Here is a 17,729-nt window from a genome sequence, read left to right on the forward strand (position 1 = left end):
GGCTCATCTTCACTCTGTATGTTTATGCATTTTGTTCAGTGCATCCTTGAGAAAAAAAAAAAAAAAAAGAGCAGCTGCATTTGACTGGCGGCCTTTTTGCTGCGCGATGTACGTGCAATATGGTCACATTTGGACTCAGCACTTGATGCGCTCGATTGCAATAAATGCATCTAAACACATATGTGAGTGCATACAGCTGAAGAAGCACAACGCTGGACTTCTGCACCTCCTTCCTAATGCTGATGACACATTTCTCCATGCAGACACACACACACACATGCAGACATCACTTTGAATAAACACGTTTCCGATCCCTGTGCATTTGCTGAGCTTACACTATTGATGGTATTCATTCCCTTGATCAATAATTCAAACACTAGTGCCTCTGTTTTGCCAGTGAAGCACATGTGTTCACCTCCTAGTACCACACACGCACACACACACACACACACACACACACACACATACGTAAATGCGCAGGTAACACAACAAACACGTAACAAAACACACAAGACTGACCTGACAGCGACAGCCAGCGGCAGCTTGTTCACACTCAACCTGCCAAATAGAAGAGTGGGTCCCTTTGGCCACTTCTCTGTTAACTATCTGTAGGTGTGATGATGTGTGTGAGTAACAGTGTCACAGATGCCAAAAAGTGGCCCCAGCAGGGACGATGTTGTTGGCATGAAACTGTTTTGATGTCCAATTTAATCCCATTTGTCAACACCCACGACTGTCACATGCGGATAAATGGTGCATGTGAGTTTGTTTGCATTCGTGACCTTACGTTTGACTCACAAAACAGCAGTAAAGGAGCAACCCACCATGAGCTTTGTTCATTTTCTAACTGAAATTTAAATGATTCTAAAGTCAATTTCTCTCATCTTCTCTCCAGTTTTTAATTCTTTTCCCTTTCACTCTTCTCATTCTTCCTCTCTCTGCCCCCTCCTCACCTAAACTCAGCCCTAAATCTGTCTCTTTCTCCTCTTTAAACCACACCGTTTGTCTTCCTCTCCTCCAATCTCTCCCTGCTCCTCATCCTCTCTCTCTGACTCATTTGCCGTGCGGCGCCTCGGGCCTCCACGCAAGCTTCTCTTGGCTCGCCGCTCAAACAACTTGCTGATTTGGACTTTTAATCTGCAACAAAAACTGCACCTGTCTCCGGGCTATGTAGTGTTTACGGAGCGTTGGCTGAGCTTCATGAGAGTTTCTGCGGATGCTTTTGAAAGAGCGAAGGTGGCCGTGCAGCTGGTTAAAAGGTTAATACTCGCAGGGCGGGTGGGGGATCTAGATTGACAGAAATAGTCCATGGTGTTTGCACATGAAATCAATCGTGACTAGGGATGAAGAGGTGCAGATTTGTTAATGAGACAGAATCAGTGCTGCCAGTTACTAGTCTTCTTGTTGTTTTGTTGGTGCAACGTTAGAAGTCAATTCATCTAGTTTTGTCAAAGTGGCTTTATTGAGTGTAGTTTTAAACGCCTGGTTTATTTAAGGTATACAATTATATGTAAAAACAATTGCAACTAAACTGTAACACCACATTTACATCACAAAACTCTAAAAATGTGCTTCATTGTCTTGTCTTTGTCATCAGCCTAAACCATGAGATTGGTCTCTTTTCCTCTTCATAGTTGAATATATTCGTTCAGTTCCAATTTTCTTGTTGGATATAGACACATCTACCTACAGCATCCGAATCAAAATGTAGTTTTCAAGTAGGAACAAATAGCAAGAAAAAAAAAATCATCTTGACAAAGCACGCTCCAACAACAGTGCAGCAAATGCAGCAAAAAGACTTTTGTACATCTCTCTAAATGATCGCACATTGGAAAAATGAGCCTATTACCACATCTTTCAAACCTTTCAACTGTCAGAAAATGAAACACCTCGTCCTATCGGTGTGCAACAGCTGCAAACTCTAAAAAATTACTGCTGAGCAATGTTTTTTATATACAGTGATAGCTTTGCATTATTGTGTGCCATGTCTTTAAAGTCAGGAATTTACATAAATCAGCCACAACATCAAATCCACCAACAGCTGAAGTGAATGACATTGGTCAGATCATTACAATGCATTGTTCTGCTGGAAAGTCTTGGATCCTAGAATTCATGTGAATATTATTTTAGCATAAACCACTCAGCTTAACATTGTTCCAGTTCTTTTTAACGGCAACAGCGCTCCTTGATAGTGGCTTTGACGTCCCCCAACAGAGCAATGCAATTTGCATTACTGATAAAACTGCTCAGTAACAGCTTGAGGAACACAACCAAGAGCTCAAGGTGCCTCTAAACCCCCCAGATCCCAATCTAATTGAGTATCTACAGAACAAACCTGATCCACACAGAACCTAAAGGAACCACTCTCTCAGAGGTCCTGTGTCTGAGCACCAACAAGGTCAGAGCTATTTAGATGCCACGAGGGGAACCTACACAATGTTAGACAGATGACTTTAATGTTGTAGCTGTTCAGTGTGTGAGCAAGTAATTGCAAGAACTTAAACAAATTCAACCCTTTCCCACACTGCCAAATGCCAAATACTTGAAAAAGCATCCACACACAGGCCAAAGCAAAGCTCAGCAGACCAACTTCCACCTCCTCTGCTGCCCTGAGTCAAGTTCCTCAGGCGGTGTTCACTCTGAGAGTTACTTTGTACTGATCCCAACCTTTTCAAAAAGCTTATGGAATATACATTTGAGGCTTATATATTCCATGTGCACCCTTCGGCTTACTTCTCCCATGGCTCTTTATTAACGCTATAACACATTATGTAATGGTATGAAGCCTCAGATCTGAGGGATCATCAGTTCCTCCAATGCTTTCTCATCACATTACAGCCACACTGAGATGAGACTTTGTTAATGTCCTGTAACAATCAATTATTCCACCCAGATCAGTCAGATTAGCACACACACAATGATTAGTTACAACAAATATTAACAATAACTGTCCAAACACAGAAATCAGCTCTGTCTGGAATGTGAAATGTTCTGGATATCATGACGCATTCAGGAAGAACAGTGTAGTACGTGTTTCCTGTTCGTCCTCATGTCTTCTTACTGCATTAACACACACATTATTGACCCTCTAACTGTATGCAGATATACTTTGACAAATAAGCCATCAGGTTCAATGGACTTCCAGTGAATTTGAATTCACTACTAACATTTGTTGTGTTTGTGTTAGTCAGGGACCATGAACAAACACATTTATCTCATATGACTAAAGATATATTGTACTAGATTTAGCTACAAGCTCATTTCCATATGCAGTCCCTGGACAGGTTGACACAATAGTGAATATAAAACGCAAATGCATCCTCTAAGTACTAGATACAAAGAAGATGATATGATCAAACATACTGTACACAGACAGCTTAACAAGCCGACACCCCGACTCCCACCCAACAACACACACACACACACACACAAAACGAAACACACACACACACACTGACAGGATACACCGATGCCTCTGTTTAGTCCCAAGACTGTTCCTTTAGTATATAAATACAACATTTTGTAGTCATGTCATATCGTTGAAACCTCCATGATTTCCTGTCCAAGACTTTTAAGGCTTGTCTATAAAATCTTCTTGGTTTTAAAGCAGTCTCAGATGAGAGATGCAAGAAATGCAGTAGTTAATATGTGAAAATATCTTTGTACGCAAGCATACTCTTGAGGCTTCATCAGTGAGTGGGTTTCTACAATGTCTTAAGATAGCAGTGTTGTATTCCAGTGTGTTACCCATCCTCTTGATGCACTTTTTGAACCCAGTATCTAAATAACCCCCAAGTATTTACAGCACCCTACAGAAGTGAGTACACAATATTATTTAAATGTCAAATGATTACAAAATTGAATCACCAATCTCACTCCTAATGAACAGTCAAATACAAATATCTAAGAAAAACTGCACAGAAGATGCAGAACCCAAGTTGGAAACTCAAAAGCAAACACGTAAGTGACTAAAATGGAGTGTGACTTCCTGTCAGTCTAACTGCATGAACATGGCTAATAAGTAAGCTGTGAACGCCAGGACTTTCTCAGTTTATCTTCATGTCTGCATCATGGTTCCACATTGAAAAGAACTACCCGAAGAAATGAAAAATCTGATTGTGAGACTTTACAAAGATTTAAAAAAAATATAAATAAATAAGAAATACAGAAAGATCTGTGACCAATCTGAAATCAGTGGAAACAAAGTTGCAGCAGTAGTCAAGAGGTATAGAATGAGCCATAGAACCACTAATCAGTGCTGCAGGGTCCACCTAAAATGACGCCACAATTAGTGAACTATGTGTTCAATCTAGCCCTAAAAAACAGATGATTAAGTGATACAGGGGCAATCAATGATAATTGGAGTTTCTGTGACACTGTGGTGGACCTTGGAAAACACCATCCTCCATGGAGGGCTCCAAGATTTAAAAAAATCTCAGATGGGGTCCAATGTGTTTGGCCTGAACCTGGTCAGGACTCCTACAGTGAACGCATATTCCAGACAGTGAACAACACAGGTGGTCGTGTGATGATATGGGGCTGCATGAGAGCAAAAGGTGTTGGAGATATTACATTTATAGATCGCACTATTAACGTCTGTGGCTATACCAAAATACTGGCTGACAAGATGATGTCCAGTCTGCAGAAGCTTGATAGAACAGTTTTTTAAAATATTCCTGCACAATAATGACCTGAAACACACTGCCTAACTCACACAAGAATTTCTAAAATAGAAAAATGTGAAAATCATGACCTGGCCAAGTGTGTTCCTTGACCTGAATCCACCAGAACACCTTTGGATTTCTAAAGAGAACAGTCGAGCAACACAACGCCTCTAGCAAAGAGCAGCTATAAAAAAAAAAAGAAGAAGAAGAATTCTCTTTAGAGTTTTGTTCAACACTGGTCTCCTCCATGCTGAGTCTAAGTCTGTCATTAAAAATGCAGATGGACATAGATGAGAGCAAAGATCCTGCTGTTCAACTCAGAAGTAATGCAGTTACTGTAAAGTGATAGTTATGAATCATTTGGTGTAATATTGCACACAGATCCATTCACTTCTGTTGTATACTGTAACTTTAATTACATTTTTGATCAATAATATTCGGAAAGGCCATTTTTCAGATAATTTGGTTTAGCTTTCAGTCTGCACATACACACCAATGGATAAATGTCACTAGATTAGCTGCTGATGAGTGTGTTTCGTCTCTGACCTTTACAACGGTTGACCTCTCTCTGTCACACTCATAAACACACACACGAACACAGATCAGTGATGCCCCTCATCTTCAGTCGATTAGCGTGTCCATTACAGGGTCTTCTTGCTCTCCTTTAATTCTTTGCCCACTGACTTCACTGTATACGTTCTCCATCTGTCATCTGTCCAAAACCACTTTCTAGCATTCGTGTGATTTATCTATAAAAACAAAACATTTCGATAATCCACTGAAAAAGTGAAGCTACTGTGGCAAAATATCTCCGTGTCACAATCTCTTTATTTCCCCTCCGCTGTCACTGCTCTCTTGTCACTCAGTGCTCGTTCTTTTCATCAAAAGGCTGCCACCAACGATTACTGATAAAGAGTGACAAGATGACAAGGCACGTCTTAAACACACACACACACATATGCACGCAGACATTTTTTTCTTCGCGCATCGGTTTGATACTTATGCTTTCGGATTTCTCTGCCTTGTCGGCTCCATTGTCTCTGAAGTTTCCTCTACATTTTTATCTTTAGGCGTTTTAGCCTTTTGAATGGACTTTAAACATGTGTCAGTGTGGACAGAAAGCCCCTTGAGGTGCTTGAGACAGTTCCAATGGCAACTGAGCAAACTTGATGCACTGATGAGGATGATGTGATACAATCAAAATGTCCAGAACAGCGACTAAATGAATCCTGAGCTGAGATAATTTGGTCAGTAATAACATTGGTTGCCATCATGGGTAAGTGCAAATTTAATCTGAGGTAGAGTGAATGCAGCTAAACTGATGAAAAAAACTGCTGCTACATGCTGTACGTCTGACATTTATGTAATTATACAACAAGTTACATAATTAGGTTGATGGAAACTTTCCTGTACAGTTTATTTGTGCATAATATAAATGAACAGGCTAATGTGCTTTTGTGATATTTACACCACAGTGACATTTGACTCTCTGTCTATTAGACATGCAGAAGGCTGTATATATATTATATATTATATTATATTGTGCACAGCAAACGCCATTAATGGGACACGTATGGACATTTCATTAGTTTTCAAGTAGTCTGCGTAGCAACATGCGAGTGCCAACATCTTTTTTTAGCTGCCGTGTAAACAAAAGTGATTATCAATTATCAAGAAATCTATAGAGAATGTGAAGTTGATGTCGTGCTGTGTTGCTGGTAATAAACGTTCTGTTGCTTAGTTTCTCTTACAAAGCAAAATGTTTGCAGCAGACCTGTTGCAAACTTGTTATATTGCAGCAAATACATTAGTTTTTCAGTAAATGTTGTCACAAGTTTGCCAGTGTTGGCGACTAGTGACAAGCTTCCAGTAAGATTCTGGCAATAATGAGAAGATTGCCACGACCAGCATACATGTTCACTGGTTTCCCAACACAAATGGCCAGTAGTGTGTAACGTCTTGTAACCTTCTGGTGACAAGTTCCTCATTAAATATAAATAACATCAGTTCATGTTTGCCTTTTATATTGTTTTTGGCATTAAGGGTTTTAGGCAGACAGGTGGTTGACCTTTGGCAATGGCAACAAGGGAGGGATCTCACGGAGCCCATGATGGGACCATGCACAGTGATACCCTGCTTTCTCGTCTATTTCACTCTAAATGGGACCATAATTTACAAACTGAACATCATGCTTTCATTGACTGAGGCAGCAAATCAAGTGAGAAGTACCTTATGTTCTCATGAACTTCTATACAATTGGACTTCATTTTCACCAAAGGGAATAAGTTCTTGTCTAACTCTGTGATCCTGTGAAGGATAAAGCGGGTTTAGCTTATAGATTGGACTGCTTACCATATCACTTTGACAAAGTTAAACCTTTGTTGTTCTTCAGTGCAGAGGCTCACACTGACAGCTGTGGATAGGCATGGACCCCTAATTATTATACTACTTTTTTGGCCCATGAGTATCTGCTTGAAAAACTCTGCGTATATGTGCAATAGGTTCCATTTATGTTTTCTGGCCATACATGCTACTATGGCGCATGTGCAGTGTTGCCCTTATGATTTAGTAGCTGCAAGGGTACAAATTTTGGGTTGCATGCAGAAGTATGCAGAGTTGTCCATGTGGACTCTCTTAGGCTTGGTGATGACAACAATGTATATCATGTAGACTCTCACATACTCGAAGAAACGAAAGGTGTAATACCAGCTTTAGCAAGACATCCTCCACAACTTTGACATAAACCTAATTTGTGGCGACATTACCAAAGGTTCACTACAATTGTCTGCTCTGTCTGCAATTGTCAGAAACCTAAAATTTTTGAGGATACAGCTACTTTTGACTGCCATTGTGATTCAGTTTCTCCCAATTTTCGAGCTCCATCAGACTTGACTGATTTACCACTGTAGCAAGGACGGAGCATGTTCCTCACCAACCCAGTCCTCACAACTTTACGTTCCAATACAACTAAACTGCATTTTCAATTACATTTTGACGGAAAATCAATGTCAACCAAAGCGTAATAGTTTCCTAAACCTAACCAAACAGTGAGTACAAACCGAAAGGGAACAATGAGTGAAATCCAAAGTCTAAGAACAACAGCAGCACACAGGTTTTGCACCTCGGTCTCCTGAGAGAAGGTCCTGCTGCTGACTTATGGTTCCATCCTCTCCTCCTACTACCTGATATGGACTTTGGGGATCTATTAAACTGAGAGTTTTTCCTCATACATGACAGGTAAGAAAATAAATACATTTTATGCAGACAGGGTTGCAACAAACATTGCAACATACTACACCTTCACATTCTCTATAGGTGCAGGTAGCAGCAGTGTGGTTTTGTAAGATACCAACAAGCTGACTTGTGGGGTTTCTTTTCTGGCAGAGAAGAGGCCTTTTTTTCAGGTACCTTTGAAAGAAACCAATGCAACTCTGTAGTGATTTATCAGTTTTCAAGTAGCTCAATCTATCTGGGTTGTTATCTAGCTGTTGGATACAAACAGCACCGTGGCTTTTTTTTTTTTTTTTCCCCAGTCACCTTGAAAATGTAAAATAAATCCAATCCGTGGTTGCAAATTTGCGATACAGTGTTATTTATTCAGCCGTTAGCGTCTGAGTGGCTTTTTTCATGCTAATAAGCTAACTTGTTCAGTTCTCCTTCTGGCACAGTGTGTGCCAAGTGATTTTTCTTTATTCAGCCACCTTGAAATGGAAGAAATGCAATTCGTTGCTAAATTAAAAGTTTTCAAGCAGCTTCCACAGTTAGCCGGGTTGTTTTTAAGCTGGTTTTCAGGCCCATTTGAAGCTGCAGACAGATGGCCCATTAGAAGTTTGGGAGAAGGATGAATTGGAGCGACAGGGGCCAACTCACTGTGTGTCTGCTGGTCCTATGAACTTCACTTTTGACTGATATGGGTTTGACTGTGACTGACAAAAAATTACCATCTTGGCATGAACAATTTTGAACACCCTTAAATTCTGAAACGCCACCTTCAAGACATGCCGGATTAAAAAGTGTCTCAGCTTTTCACATGTCAACCATTTTTCCAGCACCTTCACCCGGATAAACAGGCCGAGCACAAAGACAAACACAGAAGCAGCACACAGCCAAACCCTTAAGTCAGTGGGCGCTGACCCACATTTAAGTGTGTGTGGGCCCAGTGAAGCCTGGCAGGACTGAGGGGGAGAGAGAGGAAGGTAAAGCAGCTGCAGGGGGAAAATTGTCACATCTGATACAGCCAGGAATCTGTCAGCTTATATGTCCTCTCACTTTGGGAAGAATCGCGGCAAGTGGTGACGCAGACGCATACATGTGCACACTTTAACACATTTTATCTCGCGAGCACACACGCGTGCTCACACACACACACATCGGTGACAGGTGAGAGGTGATAGAGAGTGACAGCTCCACCCTGGAGGTAATCAGAAGGCTGGGGGTGGAGGCGGAGGGTTCGAAAGTGGAGCAGAAGGAGAGGAAACTTTGAGGGAAACTTCTATTCCTTTTTTTTTTTTTTTTAACTACTTTGTGCAAAAGTTGCTTCTTACATAGCAGGTCTTTACAGCTCACAGTGATGATTTGTCTTTTCCTCTCTCCTAAAACTTGAAACCGCAGAGCTGGATAGTGCAAGAAGTGTTGCATTCTCAAGTATGTTGATGCCCATGTGTGTGTTTCAGCACGCTGAACGTCAGAGTGGGTGTGTGGTTTTGCCAGGAGCAGGCAGAACGCTTCATTACTCTGCAGCATGTTTTCATATGGATCTAACTGTTTGCCCCTGTAGGTTATGACAGAATGTCTTATCATTAGTGGGAGCATGTGGAGCAGATTAGTCACATGATACTGTGAGGAGATGAGTCTGTTGTTGGTAATTAAACTTAAAATACTTGTCTGAAATAACTTAAAAATGTAATTCAGTCGCTGCTGTGCTGCTAGAAGAGAATAACACTGTAAATCCCTCCCATAGCAGGTTATATATAAGTTTGTAATCCAGTTTATGGAACTTGTAGTTTAGTGGGGGGCTTTTTGTCAGTGGTGTACACTAAGTACATTTACTCAACTACTGTACTTTAGCACAATTCTGGGGTATTTCTATACTTTGAATATTTCCATTTTCTGCTATGTCATACTTCTTCTCCACTATAATTTGACTGTACTTTCTAACTCCACTGCATGTTGTTGATAGTATTTTTGTTATTCAGATTAATGATACAAAATATTACCAGTAAATATAGTATGATGTATTATAGTACTGCGGTGACCCTCTATTATTAGGTTAAGATAAAAAAAAAGAAATTTGAGTTACAAATGAATAAAGTCGTGAAAGTCCGCTTCATGTTTATCAGCTACAACATTAAAGTGATGAACACATCAATGCTTCAATGACTGTAAATCCAATATTATAATAAACTTTATTCTAAAATGGACCATTCTGCACAATGAGTACTGTTTCTTTTGGTACTTTAGTTTAATGCTAATTCATTTCTACTTTCCCCTAAGGAAAAAAATGAAGGCAGGATAGAGGGTTTCTACACCGTGGTATTGCTTTTTTTTTTTTTTTTACTTGAGTTCTTCTCGTTCTTCTTTTGGGGAGTTTCTGGACGTTATTCTGTATTTGCACAGTGTCATGTGTAACCTACAGAGGATTGGTTGGTGCACTTAGCAGCCACTTTATTAAGTACACCTGTGAGAAAACTAATGCAATCCAGTGCAACAGCTCTGCCATAAATTATTATTTTGTTTATCGTAGTGGCTGGTGTTGTACTGGGCTGCATTTAGAAATCTTCCTGATGTTTTCATCCCATCATCCCTCCTCAACATACATGAGGACGGCAAATCATGGGGAGAATTTTAAAATGTAAAGCAGTCCTCTATGGCCTCAGTAAAGCAGAATTATCACTGTTTGGACAGCATCAACAAATGCATTGGATTAGATTGGATGTCATTAGATTTCACAGGAGTACCTAACAAACTAGACAGTGAGTGTATGCAGCTCTTCCTGATGCAGCCCACACGAGTGACATGATGTGTGATTTGATAGACTTTGGAAACATTTTTTAATGAGCTATACTTTAGATGTTACTGTACAGTAAGCTGCTTATAATGAGAATTGCATTATGTATTGTTCCAGCACTTTCATGTTGTGTGGCTGCGTATTTGCTGCTTGATCTAAAATGAAAACTTTCTAGGTTCCTACTTTCCATGACTGTCCATGCCATCATTTACTCCTGTATAATGGTTCTTGTATACACTGAAAGTTTGTTGGCATGCAGGCTCCACATGTGGACAGCAAACAGAGGGAAACAGGAGGGAAACACTGAATAGGAAGATTTGGTTGCAAAAAGAAACGCAGCATCAGCTGTATGGAAATATTTTGGCTACATAAAGGACGTTGTTGACAAGGAATAGGAACTCTGTCAGCAGTGTCTTACATCTGTTGCCACCATGCGAGGCAACACAACTGGTTTGTTTGACCATTTAAATCAGCACCAGTGAGCTCTGGACGAGAGGTACAAAGTCTGATCTGAATGAAATTTGAAGCAAAAAACTATTATGGACACCTTTGCCAGTGTTATACAACATGAAAAAGGATCTAAATGACTTTTTCCTCAGTGTTTTGTAAATAATTGTTTATCGTCACTGCAGTTGCCCTGTCCAGCAAAAATACCCCAATTAGTCCAGAATTATTTATTCCTTCCAGATAGAGAGATAATTGTTTCATATATATATATATCGCAATATCAGTTTTTCTAAAATCATGAAGCCTGAGTACCAGACAGTGTACATCTTCTGAAAGTGCAGCTTGCTTTGTCTTTATCTACCTGTCATTCATAACACCTCCAGTAACAGTTCAGAAGCTTGTAAAGCTGCAGAGCATCCAATCAAAATCCATTTATTACCAGCTTATTAAGAGAGACCCCTATTACTGCAGCCCCCTCAGAGGGCAACTTTATTCAAATTGCTGTTTTAATTGTTATTTACATTATAAAACAGCAGACTGTTAATTGTAATGAAGGAACCGTTTGTTAATAGCGTGCTAGTCTTTATACCTGCAGGCCTGCTAGATGATTAAAAACTGAGCGCTAATAGGCTTTTATCAGTGACTTAATTACTTTATAACAAGTAAATCATGACAAAGGGTCATAAATTTCCCACTTTTTCATACAACTAGGGAGGAAGTTTAAAAGTCTGTCGAAAAGAAGTTGTAAATTTTACTTACAGTGGAAGATTATTTTTCTTATTTTTGCGTGTTACTGATTCATTTATTAATCATTAATAAAGCAATTCATGAAAAGTGGAACCAATGTGAACAAGCAGCCTGAAGAAGCAGTTAAGTGTTTCTGAATGATGCTCCATAAACGCTGTCTAAATTTTACAGCTCTATAAAATTGAATCAGTTGCACCAAAAAGCTTCAAACTGTCCCTGAAAATCACATCAAAGTGCCCCGAAAATGCCCTGGAAATATTAACCGTGGCACTCTATCTCACGCCGTTATGATGAGCGGAAGAGGGTGAGGGTGAAATGGAAAAGTGATCGTGTGTGTTTGCGTGCAGCGGCGGCTCATATGGACGTCCAGGCGGTATTGAGTATTGCTTATATGTCCGTTTTAAATCAGGGCACAGCAGTCAAAGCATTTAAGTCAGCGTCCTTCATTATGTAACACGGGGGGCAAAAAGGCTACACACACACTACGTATAGACAACATGAGGAAGCGGTCAAACATTTCAATCCATGTGCGCGGTTTGAGGAAAACCTCGTATCTCCAAAATGTTGAGAAAAGCACCTTTTGCTTCAGGTAGAATCACTTTGGACTAATTAACCAACTGACGCTCTTTGATGAAGCTTCATGATGATAAGAAGTGTGTGGATGATATTTACCTGCTTTTCGAGTGACTGTTTGATACTGATTCATTCTATATCAGCCTTTCTATATTTGGTTTCCATTAGATGGGGTTGATTTACATTTGGAGATACAAGGTTTTCGCTTTGACAGCAGCTGGAGTGCAGGCACACACTAATGCCCGGACACATATACATGCACGCACACTCGCGCATGAATGCACTCGCCCACATTCACACACACACACACACACACACACACAAAAACACGCCCTGTTTGAACCATGTGACCTCTGCCGCCACCATGTTGGTCCTGGACCTCTCACACTAGGTGGACGTTGTATTGCAGCACATTGCCTCCTGGCTATCCTGCCCTCTCACTGTGGTGATCTGAACCGTGCTCACGCAACCTAAATGCCACCACTATCATTCTTGTTGTTAATTGAACTATAAATCACTGTGAGTGTGTGTATATGTGTGTGTGGGTGAAATTGTGAAGGTCATTGGGTGTTTGTTTACTCTTTGTGTGTAAAGCCAGCCCCTCTCCGTTTGAGGCCTTTCATTAGACGTGACACGTATGACCTAAGGCGGCGCTCTCCGTTCCCTATTGTTGGCTGAGGATTAGTGCGGCAACACACTGAACCTGGCGAAGGGCTGCATGCATTAGAAGGTGTGTGTGTGTGTGTGTGTGTGATCTGGGACTTTGGAGTTTAACTTTCAAAGCTGATTTGGGAAAACTGGTGGGATTTCAGAGTGTTAATCATCCTCTGCTTGCAGAAAAAAAAAAAAGGTGGTGGGAAGGAAAGACGGCATTAAGAAGCAGGTGCAGAGTTTCAGAGTTCAACGGCGTGAGAGCAAAGTGCGAAAATGTCCCTTTGTGCTTTGTCACTTTAATTTCCAGCTCTCCAGAGCGTGGCTGCATGTACATATTTACGCATGTCACCTCTTGAAGTGCGCGCTGTACATGAGGTCTTAGTTGCACGTACACTTTTGGACCAGGGATTTATGTCAGCAGGCTAATAACTAAACAAGCGTTGCAGGCAGAGCGGTCCAGAAATGGTAAAGCTGTAATCTCGGTGAAATTTGTTTAATCTCGAGGAGGGGCGGTAATCTGTCGAGATGGGCTCACGGAGGGAGGATGTTTATGCAGCCGGAGTGTTTCTATTTCAGTGAGGTGCTACCCTGCAGGAAATAATAATCCTGGATGTGTGTTATCCGCCGAATGAGTTTTTGCAATGCAGGTTAATGGGAGGAGAGCAAACAGAGCTGCTGGTCAGTAAAGGTTTTTGGTGTACATGTCCACTTTCTCAATTAAACTGCAGCAAGAATTAACTAAAATATGAGTGAAAGCTGCTGGAGGACACAAGGAGGTGTGACACTGACGAAAAGGATGCAGGGGAGAGAAGGTTTGGAGGGTGAAATGGTGAAAATACCATAATATGGGCCCCAGAAGAGAGAAGATGGGGATGAAAGGCTGCAGGATAGTTGACTTAGAGAAGAGCTGAGGAACCAAAACAGCAGGATTTGTGACAAAGAGACTCAGGATGAGAGGAACAAATGATGAAATGGAGATTTGAAGAAGAAAACGAGATCAAAAACAAGAAGCTCGGAGAGATAAGACGAATAAGCCCTTGATAGAGAGAATGTGGTGAAGCAGCTAGCGAGGGTTAGATAGTCGCCGATGAAAGCTGAAGGATCGGAGCCCATGCTGTGCACTGTTTGCTGTAATGATTTCCTGAGGCGAACAGATTGAACCCAGGACCGTGTACTTAACCCGGCTGCAGCAGGAGTGTGTGTTTACATGTGTGTCTGCATGCTTGCATGTATTTTAGGAGAGAAGAGAATGGCGTTTAAAACTGTAACTCCAAAAAGAAGCTTGTTTTATTCACCAGCTTGTGTTTTCCTTTTAAGTGTCAATGATCCATTGACCATCCAGCTGCTCAAAACTCTTTCATTTTTCAATGCACAAAGTGTAAAAAGTGACTTATCTTGTGCTCATAGTAAAAACCTTGACAGCTCGGCACACCTGAGGCAAACTTTAAAGGAGGAATTCTCACACAGAAGCACAAAGATGTTCCTTCTTTATGAGCGCTTTACTGCAGCAAAGATAGTTTGGCTGATTTCTCTTTTGCACATTTTTTTTTTGTTGTTGTTTATTTCAAATATAAGTCATGCTTACAAGAGAAAGCAAATGGTACACAGGGGGTAAAATACAAACGAAGATGAAAAAGAAAAGGAAATGAAAAACAGAAACAAGTACAAAGAAATAAAACAAAGAAAAATGTGAAATTAGAAACATATTTAAATGATGAGCAGAACCAAAAGTAAGGGTTTAATAAATGTATATGGGGTGTAAAGACATATGAGCTTGAACCTTACAGCTGTAGTCTAACATGCAGAGACACCTGATGACTGAATAAAAAAATCTAATAGAATAAAGTACAATGTTTTACACACCTGGAATAAAATACCATATTATGATCAATGAACTCCCCTGTTCTGTCCTTCCTCTAACTGGACTTGACACAACATGTATTGAACACCTCCATGACAAAGTCATCAGTTTCTGCTCCAAGAATCTTTAAGGTTGGGATGAGCTGGTTGAATTTAGTTCTATGTTTTAAAGTTTTGAGATTAATTTAAACACGTGCAAGCAAACATACACACATGCACACATGTTAGTAGGCCCACAGACTCACATTGAAAGTTGGAAGTTGTAAATTCCAAGCTGGCAGGTTGTGTGTTGGTGTAACTCTAATCTGCAACTTGAAAATGCTTCATTATCTGCTCTGTGTTTCTTGCATCTGTTTTTTTGTTGGGGTGAAGTCAGAATTTCCAACTTTCCAACATCCCTGCAGTGCAGCAGGAGACCCATGCAAACACACACATATGTGCATGCGTGGACAATTGTACTAAAGACACACACAAACTTCTAACCACCTCTTTGCTTGCATCTATATTCTATAGGGAAATGTCAGCAAACACACCACCTCCACACACTCTTTCCACACTTCCTCACCTGGAGTTGAGGTCAGCCTGAGCCGCCCCCGTTGCTGCTCCGCTTCCTCCGCGGCTCTTCTCCAGGCCCAGTTTGGTGAAGATGCCCACCAGCACCATGATGGCCACCACTCCGCAGATGATGTAGACGATGAGGTGCGTGCGGTCCCGGTCCTGGTCCTCCTGGCCCTCGGTGATGGTGGCCACTGGCTTGCCGGTGTTGGCCCAGATGGGGGTGTCGTAGTTGGAGCAGATGCTCTGGTCCAGCCGCTGCTGGCGGAACTGGCAGCAGAAGCGGTAGAAGCAGGTACCGCAGCAGTACAGAAAGACGCCGGCATTGCAGTTGAACGGTGGGTCCCACTGGCCCATTACGTCGTAGTAACCCTGACAACGTGTCCCGCCAGACGGAGGGGAGTCCTCGTCATCGCCGTCTCCGCCGCTGGAGGGCGTTGAGAGCCCCGTCTCTGGAGGAGTGTTCTGGGTGGTCTCCACATAGCTGCTGGTCGTCTGGTTGGCCAGCGTGGTGGGGACAATGAATGAGTCACCCTCAGTTACCGCCACCGTGGTGACGGATGGGTCCTGGGTGAGGGCTGGCTGGATAATCAGGAAGGAGAGGAGGAAGAAGAGGAAAAGGTGGCAGGAGGAAGGGTTGATGGTCGCCATGCTTCTGGAAGAGCCCTTTAATCCAATGTCCCACCTGCAGGCTTCAGATGGGAGGGAGACAAGTTTGGAGACGGTTGGAAGAGTGTTAAAGACAGACGAAGGTCACTGGAGAGAAAATAACATTTAGATGCTTCACAAACATCACAGCAAGGCAGACATAGTTGCATTATGTTAATTTCTTCTCAGTTTTCACTGAGTAAGTTTGCTACAACACTGAACAAACAGATTGACAGCATGGTCCTGCAAAAACACATGATGCGTCTATCGATCCTACATGCTTATTGGAATCAATAATGAAAAGAGGGCAAAGGACATTTTAAATAGGTCAGTCAGAGTCACTATTGGACCACTCGTACAGTGAGACATGATCATCACCAGGCTTTTTTATTTAAAAAAAAGAGCAATGTACAGCAGAAGCACCAGCTGTCCTACTGAGAAATCAGCATAAACTGACTCCTTTGCCTTTTAGTGAGACAGCAGATAATTCAAAATAAACGCATGTGAAGAAAAACAAGTGCAAGTTTTAAACACCACAAAGAAACAGAAACTCTTGGGAGAATTTTTCTGCTCAGAATTTCTGAATGTGTCCTCACCTTTTCCCTGTTTCTGGTCTGCACGCAGTCGACCCTCTGCAGTTCTTTCCTGAAGTTCAAGGGCAAAAAAAAAAAAGAAAGAAAAAGGAATCCCTCTAGAAATATCCACAAACTTTACCCAGCAGCATTTTTCCCCCGACTGTCCCCGCAGCTGTCACTCTTCCTCATGTGTTCTCCATCCTCAGCTGTGAACGCGATCTGGTGGATTCGACAAACCACAAAAAACACCTCCTTCCTCTTGTCCTCTTCGCTTTCTTTCCCTCCTTTTTTCCTTCGTATCTTTTTTTCTCCTTTTTCTTCTTCTTCTGTAAAAAAAAAAAGCTGCTCAGTCAGAGCTGGCAGGTGTGAGTCCGGTCCTGGACTGTCAGGATCTCCTGCTGCCAATATCCCTTTGTGTGCTGTGTGTGTTCACGTGTGTGCATGTATGTATGTGTGTGTGTGTGCATGTGTGTGTGAATGTGTGTGTGTGTGTGTGTGTGTGTGTGTGAGAGAAATTAAGTGAGAGTGTGTGGTGGCTGCACTGAGCGCTCTGCAACAGTTCAGGAACCAAATGAGATCTCCTCCTCTGTTTACTTCTGCTCAGTGCCAGATAGACGGAGAGAGAGAGAGGAGAGCGAGTGTGAGTGTGTGAGTGAGTGTGTGTGTGTGTGTGTGTGTGTGTGGGTGTGTGGGGTGTGTGATTTTGTGTGTGTGTGTGGGGGGAGTTATATCCAGCTGCATCTCCCATCATCCCCAGAGGAAAAATGCCTGGAAGGAGCAAGTAGGGAGGAGAGAGATGGGGAAAAAAAAAAAAAAAAAAAGAGGAGGGAAAAACTGAAATGTCGGCTGTAACTGAGTAATTAGTCACTTTTTTTTGTTTTTCTCTGCATCCTCTTTGTTTGTTGGTTTGTTTGTGTGTATCTGTGTGTGTGTGTGTGTGTGTGTGTGTGTGTTACTGTATGTCGAATACATTTGCCTGACTCATAGAGGACAGTCACC

The 17,729-nt window shown here is 41.6% G+C and overlaps 1 protein-coding gene across 1 annotated transcript in view; it reads right to left on the bottom strand.

Moving 5' to 3' along the window:
* LOC103370430 (protein shisa-9-like) overlaps nt 1-16,158 on the bottom strand; it is a 20,387-nt gene extending 4,229 nt beyond the window's left edge. Inside the window, exon 1 of the mRNA XM_008299484.1 lies at nt 15,518-16,158. Coding sequence (XP_008297706.1) covers nt 15,518-16,158 — 641 coding nt within the window. The remainder of the gene's footprint in view (nt 1-15,517) is intronic.
* Between the last annotated feature and the right edge of the window lie 1,571 nt (nt 16,159-17,729).

Source organism: Stegastes partitus, unplaced genomic scaffold (assembly GCF_000690725.1).
Source record: "Stegastes partitus isolate 25-593 unplaced genomic scaffold, Stegastes_partitus-1.0.2 Scaffold1423, whole genome shotgun sequence".
Taxonomy (NCBI): Eukaryota; Metazoa; Chordata; class Actinopteri; family Pomacentridae; genus Stegastes; species Stegastes partitus.